Source organism: Somniosus microcephalus, chromosome 18 (assembly GCF_052327205.1).
Source record: "Somniosus microcephalus isolate GS21.2 chromosome 18, FLI_Smic_1.0, whole genome shotgun sequence".
NCBI lineage: Eukaryota > Metazoa > Chordata > Chondrichthyes > Squaliformes > Somniosidae > Somniosus > Somniosus microcephalus.
This window is the reverse complement of record NC_141004.1, coordinates 86,141,132-86,153,889: the sequence shown is the minus strand read 5'-3', so window position 1 is coordinate 86,153,889 and position 12,758 is coordinate 86,141,132. Positions and strand designations below refer to the sequence as shown.

At 46.7% G+C, this 12,758-nt stretch overlaps 1 protein-coding gene across 2 annotated transcripts in view; it reads left to right on the top strand.

Annotated features, from left to right (window-relative positions):
• LOC147105428 (uncharacterized) overlaps positions 1-12,758 on the top strand; it is a 233,887-nt gene that overhangs the window by 211,497 nt on the left and 9,632 nt on the right. The window contains exon 7 of one of the 2 annotated variants that reach the window (XM_086011768.1): positions 6,781-6,867. The exons of the other annotated variant lie outside the window; for it this stretch is intronic. Within the exon in view, the coding sequence (XP_085867894.1) occupies positions 6,781-6,830 (50 nt within the window). The 3' untranslated portion in view covers positions 6,831-6,867. The remainder of the gene's footprint in view (positions 1-6,780; positions 6,868-12,758) is intronic. 2 annotated transcript variants of the gene reach the window in all.

Below are 12,758 nucleotides of genomic sequence, written 5' to 3'. Positions count from 1 at the left end.
ACACTGTGCAATCCTCAGCGAACATCCCCACTTCTGACCTTAAGATGGAGAGAAGGTCATTGATGAAGCAGCTGAAGATGGTTGGGCCAAGACACTGCCCTGTGGAAACCCTGCAGCGATGTCCTGGGGCTGTGATGATTGACCTCCTACCACTACAACCATCTTCCTTTGTGCTAGGCATGACTTCAACCAGTGGAGAGTTTCCCCCTGATTCCCATTGGCTTCAGTTTTACTCGGGCTCCTTGATGCCAGACTCAGTCAAATGCTGCTTTGATGTCAAGGGCAGTCACTCTCACCTCACCTCTGGAATTCAGCTCCTTTGTCCATGTTTGGACCAAGGCTGTAATGAGGTCGGGAGCCGAGTGGTCCTGGCGGAGCCCAAACTGCGCATCGGTGAGCAGGTTATTGTAAGTGCCACTTCATAGCACTGTCGACGACACCTTCCATCAATTTGCTGATGATTGAGAGTAGGCTGATGGGGTGGGAATTGGCCAGATTGGATTTGTCCTGCATTTTGTGGACAGGACATACCTGGGCAGTTTTCCACATTGTCAGGTAGATGCCAGTGTTGTAGCTGTACTGGAACAGCTTAGCTAGAGGTGTGGCTAGTTCTGGAGCACACGTCTTCAGCACGACAGCCGGGATGTACTTGGGGCCCATAGCCTTTGCTTGAAAGGGAGGGAGACAACACCTAAGGAGAGGGAAGGTAGTGGGAAGGGGGATGTGGGTGGAGAGCGATACAAGGAAGTGATCAGAGATGCCCTTATGTGTGGATGGACTTGATGGGAGTAGCGAGACATGTGAGACGGCAAGGTCGGAGGGAGGGGTGGCCGTGAATATGGGGTTGGGGTGTTTATATGGAGGGAGAGGTTAAGGGAGGATAGGAGACTAGTGAACTCAGAGGAGAGAGAGCATGATGAGATGGATGTTGAAATCACGGAGGATGAGAAGTCACTCGATGCAGAGGCAGCTTGTAAGAAGGGGGGAGGGATCTACAAGAAACATTAGCAGCCTAAATATAAACAAAACAGGAAAAGTGAGCATGGGAATGAATAAAGTAAGGGAGGACATTGACGGCAAGGGAGCAAATAGAGTTATGGAACAGGAGTCTAAAAAGATGGTTAAACATAAAGTGAGGGGAAATCCTATTAAAAATTAGTTAAACTGTTTGTATAGCAATGCAAACAGAGTCCGTAGTAAAACAGGGTGCTGGAGGCAAGCATGCATTGGGAAGAACCAGACATAGAAACACAGAAGATAGGAGCAGGAATAGGCCATTCGGCCCCTCGAGCCTGTTCCACCATTTAATGCGATCATGGCTGATCATCCAAACTCAGTACCCTGTCCCTGCTTTCTCCCCATATCCCTTGATCCCTTTAGCCTTAAGAAATATATCTAACTCCTTCTTGAATATATTTAATGAATTGGCCTCAACTGCCTTCTGTGGTAGAGAATTCCACAGGTTCACCACTCTCTGGGTGAAGAAATTCCTCCTCATCTCAGCCCTAAATGGCTTACCACTTATCCTTAGACTGTGACCCCTCGTTCTGGACTCCCCCGCCATCGGGAACATCCTTCCTGCATCTAGTCTGTCTAGTCCTGTTAGAATTTTATAAGTTTCAATGAGATCCCCTCTCATTCTTCTAAACTCTAGCGAATACAAGCCCAATCGACCCAGCCTCCCTTCATACGTCATTCCTGCCATCCCAGTTATCAGTCTGGTGAATCTTCACTGCACTCCCTCCATGGCAAGAACATCCTTCCTCAGATAAGGCGACCAAAACTGCACACAATACTCAAGGTGTGGTCTCACCAAGGCCCTGTACAACTGCAGCAAGACATCCTTGCTCCTGTACTCGAATCCTCTCGCTATGAAGGCCAACATACCATTTGCCTTCTTAACCGCCTGTTGCACCTGCATGCTTACCTTCAGCGACTAGTGCACAAGGACACCCAGGTCTCGTTGCACTTCCCTTTTTCCCAATGTATTACCGTTCAGATAATCTGCCTTCCTGTTTTTGCCACCAAAGTGGATAATCTCGCATTTATCCACATTATACTGTATCTGCCGTGCATCTGCCCAATCACCCAACCTGTCCAAATCATACTGGAGTTTCTCTGCATCCTCCTCACAGCACACACGCCCACCCAGCTTTGTGTCGTTTGCAAACTTGAAGATATTACATCTAGTTCCCTCGTCTAGATCATCATTTATATATATTGTGAATAGCTGGGGTCCTAGCACCGATCCCTGCGGTATCCCACTAGTCACTGCCTGCCACTCGGAAAAAGACCCGTTTATTCCAACTCTTTGTTTCCTGTCTGCCAACCAGTTTTCTATCCAAGTCAGTACCTTACCCCCAATCCCATGTGCTTTAACTTTGCACGCTAATCTCTTATGCGGGACCTTATCGAAAGCCTTCTGAAAGTCCAAATACACCACATCCACTGGTTCTCCCTTATCTATTCTACCAGTTACATCCTCAAAAAATTCCAGTAGATTAGTCGAGCACGATTTACCTTTTGTAAATCCATGTTGACTTTGTCCGATCCTGTCACTGTTTTCCAAGTGCTCTGCTATTACATTTTTTATAATGGACTCCAGCATTTTCCCCACTACCGATGTCAGGCTTACTGGTCTTTAATTCCCCGTTTTCTCTCTACCACCTTTTTTGAATAGTGGAGTTACATTAGCTACCCTCCAATCCATGGGAACTGTTCCAGAGTCTATAGAATTTTGGAAGATGACCAGCAATGCATCTACTATTTCTAGGGCCACTTCCTTAAGTACCCTAGGATGTAGATTATCAGGCCCTGGGGATTTATCGGCCTTGAATCCCGTCAATTTCCCTAACACCATTTCCCTACAAATACTGATTTCATTCAGTTCCTCCCTCTCATTAGACCCTATGTTACCTGACATCTCTGGGAGGTTATTTGTGTCCTCCTTTGTGAAGACAGAACCAAAGTATGTATTTAATTGGGCTACCATTTCTTTGTTCCCCATTATAAATTCCCCTGATTCTGACTGCAAGGGACCTACGCTTGACTTCACCAATCTTTTTCTCTTCACATATCTATAGAAGCTTTTACAGTCAGTTTTTATGTTCTCTGCAAGCTTACTCTCATACTCTATTTTCCCCCTCTTAATTAATCCCTTTGTCCTCCTTTGCTGAATCCTAAACTACTCCCAATCCTCAGGTTTGCTGCTTTTTCTGGCCAATTTATATGTCCTCTCCTTAGATCTTATGCTATCCCTAATTTCCCTTGTTAGCCACGGTTGAGTCACCTTTTTTGTTTTATTTTTATGCTGAACAAGGATGAACAAATTCTGTAGTTCATCCACGCGATCTTTAAATGTTTGCCATTGCCTATCCACCTTCAACCCTTTAAGTAACGTTCCCCAATCCATCCTAGCCAACTCGCGCCTCATACCATCGAAGTTTCCTTTATTTAAATTCAGGACCCTAGTCTCTGAATCAAATACTTCACTCTCCATCTTAATGAAGAATTCGATTATATTATGATCGCTCCGCCCCAAGGGGCCTCGCACAACAAGATTTAGAAAAGATACAGAGGGAAAAAGGGGAGGTGGAGTAGCTGTACTTATTAGGGATAACATAATGGTAGTAGAAAAAAAGGACGTAGCTATCGGCAAGACAATAATAGAATCCATATGGATAGAGATAAAAGATAATAAAGGATCAATCACACTAATAACCGTAGTCTACCATTTAAAACTGTGTTCAACAGAGTGCAGGAAAAATATATTCCGCTAAAAGGAAAGAACAAACTAAACACTAATGAGACTCCATGGATGAATAAAGACAAAAGGGAACAATTGAGGGTAAGGAAAGGCGTATACATTAAGTACATAGACAGCAGGGGAGTGCATGATAAGAGAGAATACGAAGGGATTTGGAGAGAAATCAAAAAAACAATTAGGAAGGCAAAGAGGAACTATGAAATTAAATTATCAAGGAACATAAAACAAAATAGTAAAATATTTTATAGGCAGATCAATAAAAAAGGAAGGTTGGGATGGGAATATGGCCATTTGACAGGACAATACCACAGGTAACGCTAGAGAGATGGCAGAAATATTAAATCATTATTTTGCTTCAGTATTTACAGGGAGATAGAACAGGTGGACATGACATTGGATGATGAGATGAGTAATGAGAAAGGTGGGTCGTGGTGTTCGACAAGGATCAGTGCTGGGACCACTGCTGTTCACAATTTACATTAACGATTTCGACTTTGGAATCAAAAACACAATTTCTAAATTTGCGGATGATACCAAATTGGGGGGGATAGTCAACACTGAGGAGGATGGCAACAAATTACAGGGGCATTAATAAACTTGTAGAATGGGCAAATAATTGGCAAATGAAGTTCAACACAGACAAATGTGAGGTATCACATTTTGGTAGGAAGATTAGGGAGGTCACTTATCACTTGGAGGGTGCGAGTCTGGGTGGGGTAGAGGAACAAAGGGATCTCGGAGTACAAATACACAAATTACTAAATGTTGCGACACAGGTTAGCAAGGCCATAAAAAAATCAAACCAATCACTAGGGTTTATTTCTAGAGGGATAGAATTGAAAATTAGGGAAGTTATGCTAAACCTGTATTGAACCTTGGTTAGACCACACTTGGAGTGCTGCGTACAGTTTTGGTCACCCTATTATAAAAAGGTTATAGAGGCACTGGAGAGGGTGCAGAGAAGATTTACAAGGATGTGAGGGTATACATATCAGGAAAGGATGAACAGGCTAGGGCTCTGTTCTCTTGAAAAGAGAATGCTGAGGGGTGACCTAATAGAGGTCTTTAAAATTATGAAAGGTTTTGATAGAGTGTATACAGAGAGAATGATTCCACTTGTGGGGAAGAGCATAACTAGAGGCCATCAATATAAGATAGTCACCAAGAAATCAAATAGGGAATTCAGAAGAAACTTCTTTACCCAGAGAGTGGTGAGAATGTGGAACTCGCTAACACAGGGAGTGGTTGAAGCGAATAGTATAGATGCATTTAAGGGGCAGGTAGATAAGTATATGAGGGAGAAGGGAATAGAGGGTTATACTGATAGAGTTAGATGAGGTGAGACGGGAGGAGGCTCGACTGGAGCATAAACGCTGGCATGGACTGGTTGGGCCGAATGGCCTGTTTCTGTGCTGTATATCCTATGTAATCCTGTGTAACCTAAGGGGTGTGACTGCCTGCTGGTTCAAAGTGTCCAGGTACCTCTACCCATCCCTGATGCCTTGCAATGTCTGCACCTCAGACTCCAGCTCAAAAACTCTGAGCTGAAGTTTCTCAAGATGCAGGCACTTACTGCACACGTGGTTCTCCGGGATCACGATGCTCACAATGCTGTTTAGTTTGACAGAGTGATTAGCGACTGTGTGGGAACGTCCAGTTTTTGGTTGACCCGTGATGTCATTCTGTGCATGAGAAACATAGAAACACAGAAGATAGGAGCAGGAGTAGGCCATTCGGCCCCTCGAGCCTGTTCCGCCATTTAACGAGATCATGGCTGATCATCCAAATTCAGTACCCTGTCCCTGCTTTCTCCCCATATCCCTTGATCCCTTTAGCCTCAAGAAATATATCTAACTCCTTGAATATATTTAATGATTTGGCCTCAACTACCTTCTGTGGTAGAGAATTCCACAGGTTCACCACTCTCTGGGTGAAGAAATTCCTCTTCATCTCAGTCCTAAATGGCTTACCCCTTATCCTTAGACAGTGACCCCTGGTTCTGGACTCCCCTGCCATCAGGAACATCCTTCCTGCATCTAGTCTGTCTAGTCCTGTTAGAATTTTATATTTCAATGAGATCCCCTCTCATTCTTCTAAGCTCTAGCGAATATAAGCCTAATCGACCCAATCTCTCTTCATACGTCATTCCTGCCATCCCAGGTATCAGCCTGGTGAATCTTCGCTGCACTCCCTCCATGGCAAGAACATCCTTCCTCAGATAAAGCGACCAAAACTGCACACAATAGTCAAGGTGTGGTCTCACCAAGGCCCTGTACAACTACAGCAAGACATCCTTGCTCCTGTGCTCGAATCCTCTCGCTATGGAGGCCAACATACCATTTGCCGCCTTAACTGCCTGCTGCACCTGCATGCTTACCTTCAGCGACTGGTGCACAAGGACACCCAGGTCTCGTGACACTTCCCCTTTTCCCAATCTATTGCCATTCAGATAATAATCTGTCTTCCTGTTTTTGCCACCAAAGTGAGCCGGACCACTCGATGATGTCATTCTCAGCGCATGCTAAATATCTCCGGTTCTGCGAGTGATGTCACTTGCAATGCTGTCACCCTCACCTGTTCTCGTGGAATGGAATGTGCCTCACTAAACCAACCTAGCAGCTCAAATTATGTAAAATAGTCACTACTGTGGATTTCACTCAGCAAATCAGGCAACATTTACGGAAAGAGAAACAGAGTTAATGTTTCACATTCTGATGAAAGATCATCGACCTGAAATGTTAACTCTGCCTCTCTCCACAAATGCTGTCTGACTTGCTGAGGATTTCCACCATTTTATGTTAAATCACTCAACTGATGACTGGGAGTAGGTCAGCAGGGCAGGCCGTACGTGGCTGTGTGAGAGTTATCTTGCTTCCTGCCTGTGTCAATGACTGGATCAAATTACACATTCCAGACAAACTGTTGGGTGTGTCTTTTCCTCCAAGGGGAACCAATCAGAAATCTGATCCAACCTACTTGTGGTGCAAATAAACACAGTCATATTATATTTACAGTGCAGACATGGAATATTAATAAAAGACCGAGCCGGCTTTGGACTAAATGAGAGATGCCACAGCTTGATGCAATTTACACTGTTTGAGGTAAAGTTTAATTAAATACAAATGGTCTTGTGGGGCCTGGGAGTCGTAAGTGGGGCCCATTGCATTCTGAGTGCAGTAATCTCTTCCCAGTCGATTTCTGTGTGCCTCTCTCCTTCTTTCGCTCTACCCCATTTCTGTCTCTGTTACTGTCTCTCTCTTCTGCTCTCTCTCTCTCTTTATTCCTCGTCCCTCTACCCCTCCACTTCTTTTTTCCCCTCCCCTTTCTCTCACCTCTTCTTTCTGCTCTCCTCTTTCTCTTCCCCTGCCCCCTCTCTTTCTCTTCCCCTGCCCCCTCTCTTTCTCTTCCCCTGTCCCCTCTCTTTCTCTTCCCCTGTCCCCTCTCTTTCTCTTCCCCTGTCCCCTCTCTTTCTCTTCCCCTGTCCCCTCTCTTTCTCTTCCCCTGTCCCCTCTCTTTCTCTTCCCCTGCCCCCTCTCTTTCTCTTCCCCTGCCCCCTCTCTTTCTCTTCCCCTGCCCCCTCTCTTTCTCTTCCCCTGCCCCCTCTCTTTCTCTTCCCCTGTCCCCTCTCTTTCTCTTCCCCTGCCCCCTCTCTTTCTCTTCCCCTGTCCCCTCTCTTTCTCTTCCCCTGTCCCCTCTCTTTCTCTTCCCCTGTCCCCTTTCTTTCTCTTCCCCTGTCCCCTCTCTTTCTCGTCTCCATCTTGGTTTGCCTGTTCCTTTCTCTCTCTCTCTCTCTCTCTCTCTCCCCTGCACATCTGTCTCTATACAGGTTAAACTGGCTGATGCTGGAGTTCAGTGAAAACGGGATTGTATCGAAGGCTGTCGTTCCTGTAATGTATGTACCTTTAAGGGGAGAACTACTTTTTACAGCTCCTGTATACTGTAGTACCGGCAGTGACCACACCTGTATATTAACTGTAGTGTATGTACCTTTAAGAGAGAACTACTTTTACAGCTCCTGTATACTGTAGTACCGGCAGTGACCACTCCTGTATATAAGCCTTGAGCATGCCTCTATACTGCCAGTCTTGAGACCACCCTACTCCAGTAAACACCTGTTGATTGTTAAGTTACAGCCTCCGTGTAGTTATTGGAAAACATCATACTCTAAGAATCACGGATCCAACAGTGGCGACGAGGTCGATTCGAATCTACCTGCAACTCTGCATTTCCCTTCAAGGATTCGCCGGATCCGGGAGGGCGGTGGAAGAAAGTCGAGGCCAGAAGCACGGGCGTCGACCACGAGCAACCGCCCAGTCGTCCAGCAGAGAGTGAACATCGCCGGGGAGGCTGTTGAGAGCCGGGCTTGGTTCCCCAGCCACGACGATCCAGCAACAGACTGGCAACAGGTACAGCGCAGACCCTTCCCGGACAGCGGCGGCTGGAGCTGACCGACGGCAGAGAAAAAGTCGAGCAGCGTCGACGGGGTAAGAGAGAGGGTGAAGCGCACAGGGCGCAGCCGGGGGTTAAAAACCGAGTGGCGTTGAGGAAAAACAAAAACAGAGAGAGAGAGGGTAAAGCAGCAGCCGGGTTCAGGAGCGAGTGGCGGAAACGGGAAAGGCGCACAGGAGAATGCGCAGAGCACAGCCAGGGCTCAAGGGCTGAACAGTGTCCGCGGGGAGAAGAAGGGAGAGCGCGGGAGACGCCATTGAGCCGCGGAGAAGAAGGGAGAGCGCGGGAGACGCCATTTTTAGAAGCCGCAGCGGAGAAGAAGGGCGAGCGCGGGAAGAAAGGAAAGCGCGGGAGACGCCATTTTGTGCCAGCGGAGAAGAAGGGAGAGCGCGGGAGACGCCATTTTTGACAGTTAACTCACACCCAGGGATGCCGAAGAGTGGCAGTATCTCTGCGTTCGACAATGAAGTTGAAGATTGGGCAACATATGTGGAACGCATTGAGGTGTACTGCAGGGCGAATGAAGTGCCAGATGCTAGGAAAGCGCTGGTTTTGTTAAATTCCATGGGTGCAAAAACTTATGGCTTACTGCGAAACCTAATAACCCCAGAGAAGCCCGTGGATAAGAATTTCGGAAGCATAGTAGAAATCCTACAGGACCACTTAAACCCCACACCACTGCTGATAGCAGAAAGATTTAAGTTCCACAAATGGAACCAGCATAAAGATGAAAGTAATGCTGAGTACTTAACGGAACTGCGCAAGCTATCGAAAAACACTGCCAGTTTGGAGTGGGACTAGCAGATACGTTAAGGGACAAGTTTGTGTGTGGGCTTCAAAGTGAAGGAACCCAGAAACGGCTTCTATCAGAAAAGGATCTTACGCTGGACAAGGCTTTCAGCATGGCAGTATCACACGAAGCAGCTGGAGATACAACGGAGACCGCAAGAATATGGCACCAATGAAATGTCATATGGAGCAGGGAAGTGTTATCGCTGCGGCAGAACAACACACGACCGGAAGGATTGTTGGTTCAAGGACCAAGTGTGCAGACAGTGTGGAAAAGCAGGACACATAGCAAGAGTCTGCAGGTCAGGAAAGAAAACCAACAGCAAGAAATCTCCACAGGAGAAGTACAAAAAGGTACATAAGGTGATGGACAGTAGTTCAGACAAACAGAAAAGCGATACAGACTCAGGAAGCAGGGAGCTGGGTTGTCTGAAACTACATAAGGTAACCAAAATGGAGGATCACCAGACTATCTGGGTCACACTCAAGATAGACGGAGTCCAAGTGAAACTGGAATTGGACACAGGATCAGCCCTAACAGTCATAAACCAAAGGGACTACAAGCGGCTATTTTCACATATACCCTTGAAAGCTACAGGGATTGTCTTGAAGATGTACACGGGGCAAAAAGTCTACCCCAAAGGAAAAATAAGGGTGAAAGTGATATATAAAGGCCAGGAAATACCTAAAATGGACCTATATATATTGCCAGATGGAGGACCACCACTACTAGGACGTGAATGGATCTGGAAGATACAATTAGATTGGCATTCCATACAGGCACTGAAGGTTGAGGCCAAAAAGGATGACGACGTCACACCTGGACGACTGTCAAAAATGCTAACTGACACACAAGAAGTGTTCCAGGAGGGACTGGGAACACTAAAAGGCATAACAGCAATGATTAAAATAGAGGAAAATGCAAGCCCAAAGTTTCTTAAGGCCAGACCAATACCTTATGCGATCCGACCAGCCGCCAAAGCAGAGCTGGAAGGGTTGGAACGTTCAGGAGTACTGTCCAAAGTAGACTGGAGCGAGTGGGCTACACCCATCGTTCCTGTAATGAAGAGGTCGTTGAGTAATACGCCTGGGGAACCAAAGAAGGTCCGCATCTGTGGGGATTTTAAGGTGACAGTGAACCCAGTCCTTCACACGGTACAATATCCTCTTCCACGGATTGAGGATATTTTCGCCTCGCTATCTGGAGGTAAACGCTTCACCAAAATTGATCTAGCCCAGGCGTACTTGCAAATGGAGGTAGAAGAAGCCTCGAAACAATACCTCAAGATCAACACTCATAAAGGTCTCTACCAATACAACGGGCTGGTGTTCGGGGTAGCATCGGCTCCGGCTATTTGGCAAAGCGCGATGGATCAAGTCCTGCAAGGGATTCCAGGGACCCAGTGTTATTTGGACGACATCCTGGTCACGGGCGAAAATGACAGTGATCACCTCGCCAATCTGGAGAAGGTGCTCACTAGATTAAAGGAATATGGGCTACGAGCTAATCGCCACAAGTGCGAGTTTTTCCAGAAGCAGATCTCGTATTGTGGCCACGTTATTGATGAAGAGGGGTTACATAAGTCCCCTGAAAAGATTGAGGCAGTAGTCAAGGCTCCAGCACCGGAAAATGTGTCACAACTGAGGTCGTTCCTCGGGCTGGTGAACTACTTCCATAAGTTCTTACCAAATTTGTCTACAGTATTACACCCACTGAACACCCTACTGCAAACGGGGGTACCATGGAAGTGGAATGACGAACGTAAACGAGCTTTCCAGAAGTACAAAGAATTGATCACATCAAAAGAGGTGTTGGACCATTTCAACCCAGCACTACCAATTCGTTTGGCATGTGATACATCACCCTATGGTATTGGAGCGGTGCTGTCGCACAAATTCCCAGGCGGGTTGGAGAGGCCAGTAGCCTTTGCGTCTCGGTCACTAACCTCAGCCGAGCGCAACTACGCCCAGATTGACAGGGAGGCCCTCAGCCTAGTATGGGGAGTAAAAAAATTCAACCACTATCTGCATGGGCAGAAGTTCACCTTGCTGACTGACCACTTGTCTCCATCTTTAATCCAAAGAAGGGCGTTCCGGTGATGACTGCACAACGGTTACAAAGATGGTCCCTTTTTCTAGGGGCGAACCAATATGAAATAGAATATAAAGGCACGAAACAGCATGGAAACGCTGATGGGCTATCACGCCTGCCACTGCCTACTGTGGAGGAAGCATCAGCAGTGGACGCTATCGAGATATTTTAATTGTCAATAATTGAACGATTGCCAGTAACTAACGCGGATATAGAGAAGGAGACCCACAATGATCCGACACTGTCTCGGGTATATGATTTGACGGTGAGGGAATGGCCAACACATAGCGACTCACTGTTGCCAGCATTCTCATCCAGAAGAGAACAGCTGTCAGTATGCCAGGGGACAGTGATGTGTGGATCCCGAGTGGTAATTCCACCCAAGTTAAGGGAGAGAGTGCTAAATGAGCTTCACGAAGGTCATCTGGGAGGGGTGAAAATGAAAAGCCTTGCTAGGACTTATGTGTGGTGGCCGGGGATCGATCAACAAATCGAGGACCTAACCAAGAGCTGCTCAGGATGCCAGAAGGTCCAAAATGCACCACCACATGCCCCTCTACACCCATGGGAGTGGCCCTCCTCTCCATGGCAACGGGTGCATATTGATTTTGCTGGTCCATTCATGGACTCAATGTTCTTAATAGCAGTGGATGCTCACTCGAAATGGCCTGAGGTGATAAAAATGTCCTCAACCACTACAGAGAAAGCGATTGCAGTCCTATGGACCATATTTGCCAGGAACGGCTTGCCAGAGCAGATTTGCTCTGATAATGGACCACAGTTTGTGTCCGAAGAGTTTCGGAAATTTATGAGAAGGAATGGGGAAAGGCATTACACATCCGCCCCGTATCATCCAGCCACAAATGGATTGGCTGAGAGGTTCGTACAAACCTTTAAAAAGGCGATAAAGGCCATGTGTGATGATGAAATTCCACTACAGCATAAGGTGTACAATTTCCTGTTAGCCTGCAGAAATGCGACACATGCAGTTACCAACCAGACCCCGGCCATGATGTTCTTTAACCGAAGGTTGAGATCTCGTCTGGATTTGCTCAGACCAAATGTGCGGAGAAACGTTGAGGATAAACAATTCCAGCACATCAATGAGAAGCCAACAAGGAGCTTCAATGTAGGACAACCAGTCTTGGCCCGTGACTACCGAACATAGAAATGGCAACACGGAACGATATGCACACGGCAGGGGCCATTAATGTACACAGTGGATGTCGGGGAGAACATTGTGAGATGCCACGTCGATCAGATCTTAGCGTCACAGGAATGAGTCAACCCCATGTCTCGCGCACCTGGGGATGAACCCGACATACCGGTAGCATCTACCTCAAACAGTAGCAGTGGAAACGGATGAACTAACCGACGAAAGGGGGCCAGAATCGCCTCTGCACCAAGAACAAGAACCTCAGGAAAGGCGCTATCCAGAAAGGATCAGGAAGCCGCCCCAAAGACTGAATCTATAAATGGACTATTGTTGTTTAATGTGCATGTTAAAGTGTTAATTGTTATTTGAATATTATGGGTACTGCTAATCTAAAAGGGGAGGAATTGTAGTGTATGTACCTTTAAGAGAGAACTACTTTTACAGCTCCTGTATACTGTAGTACCGGCAGTGACCACCCCTGTATATAAGCCTTGAGCATGCCTCTG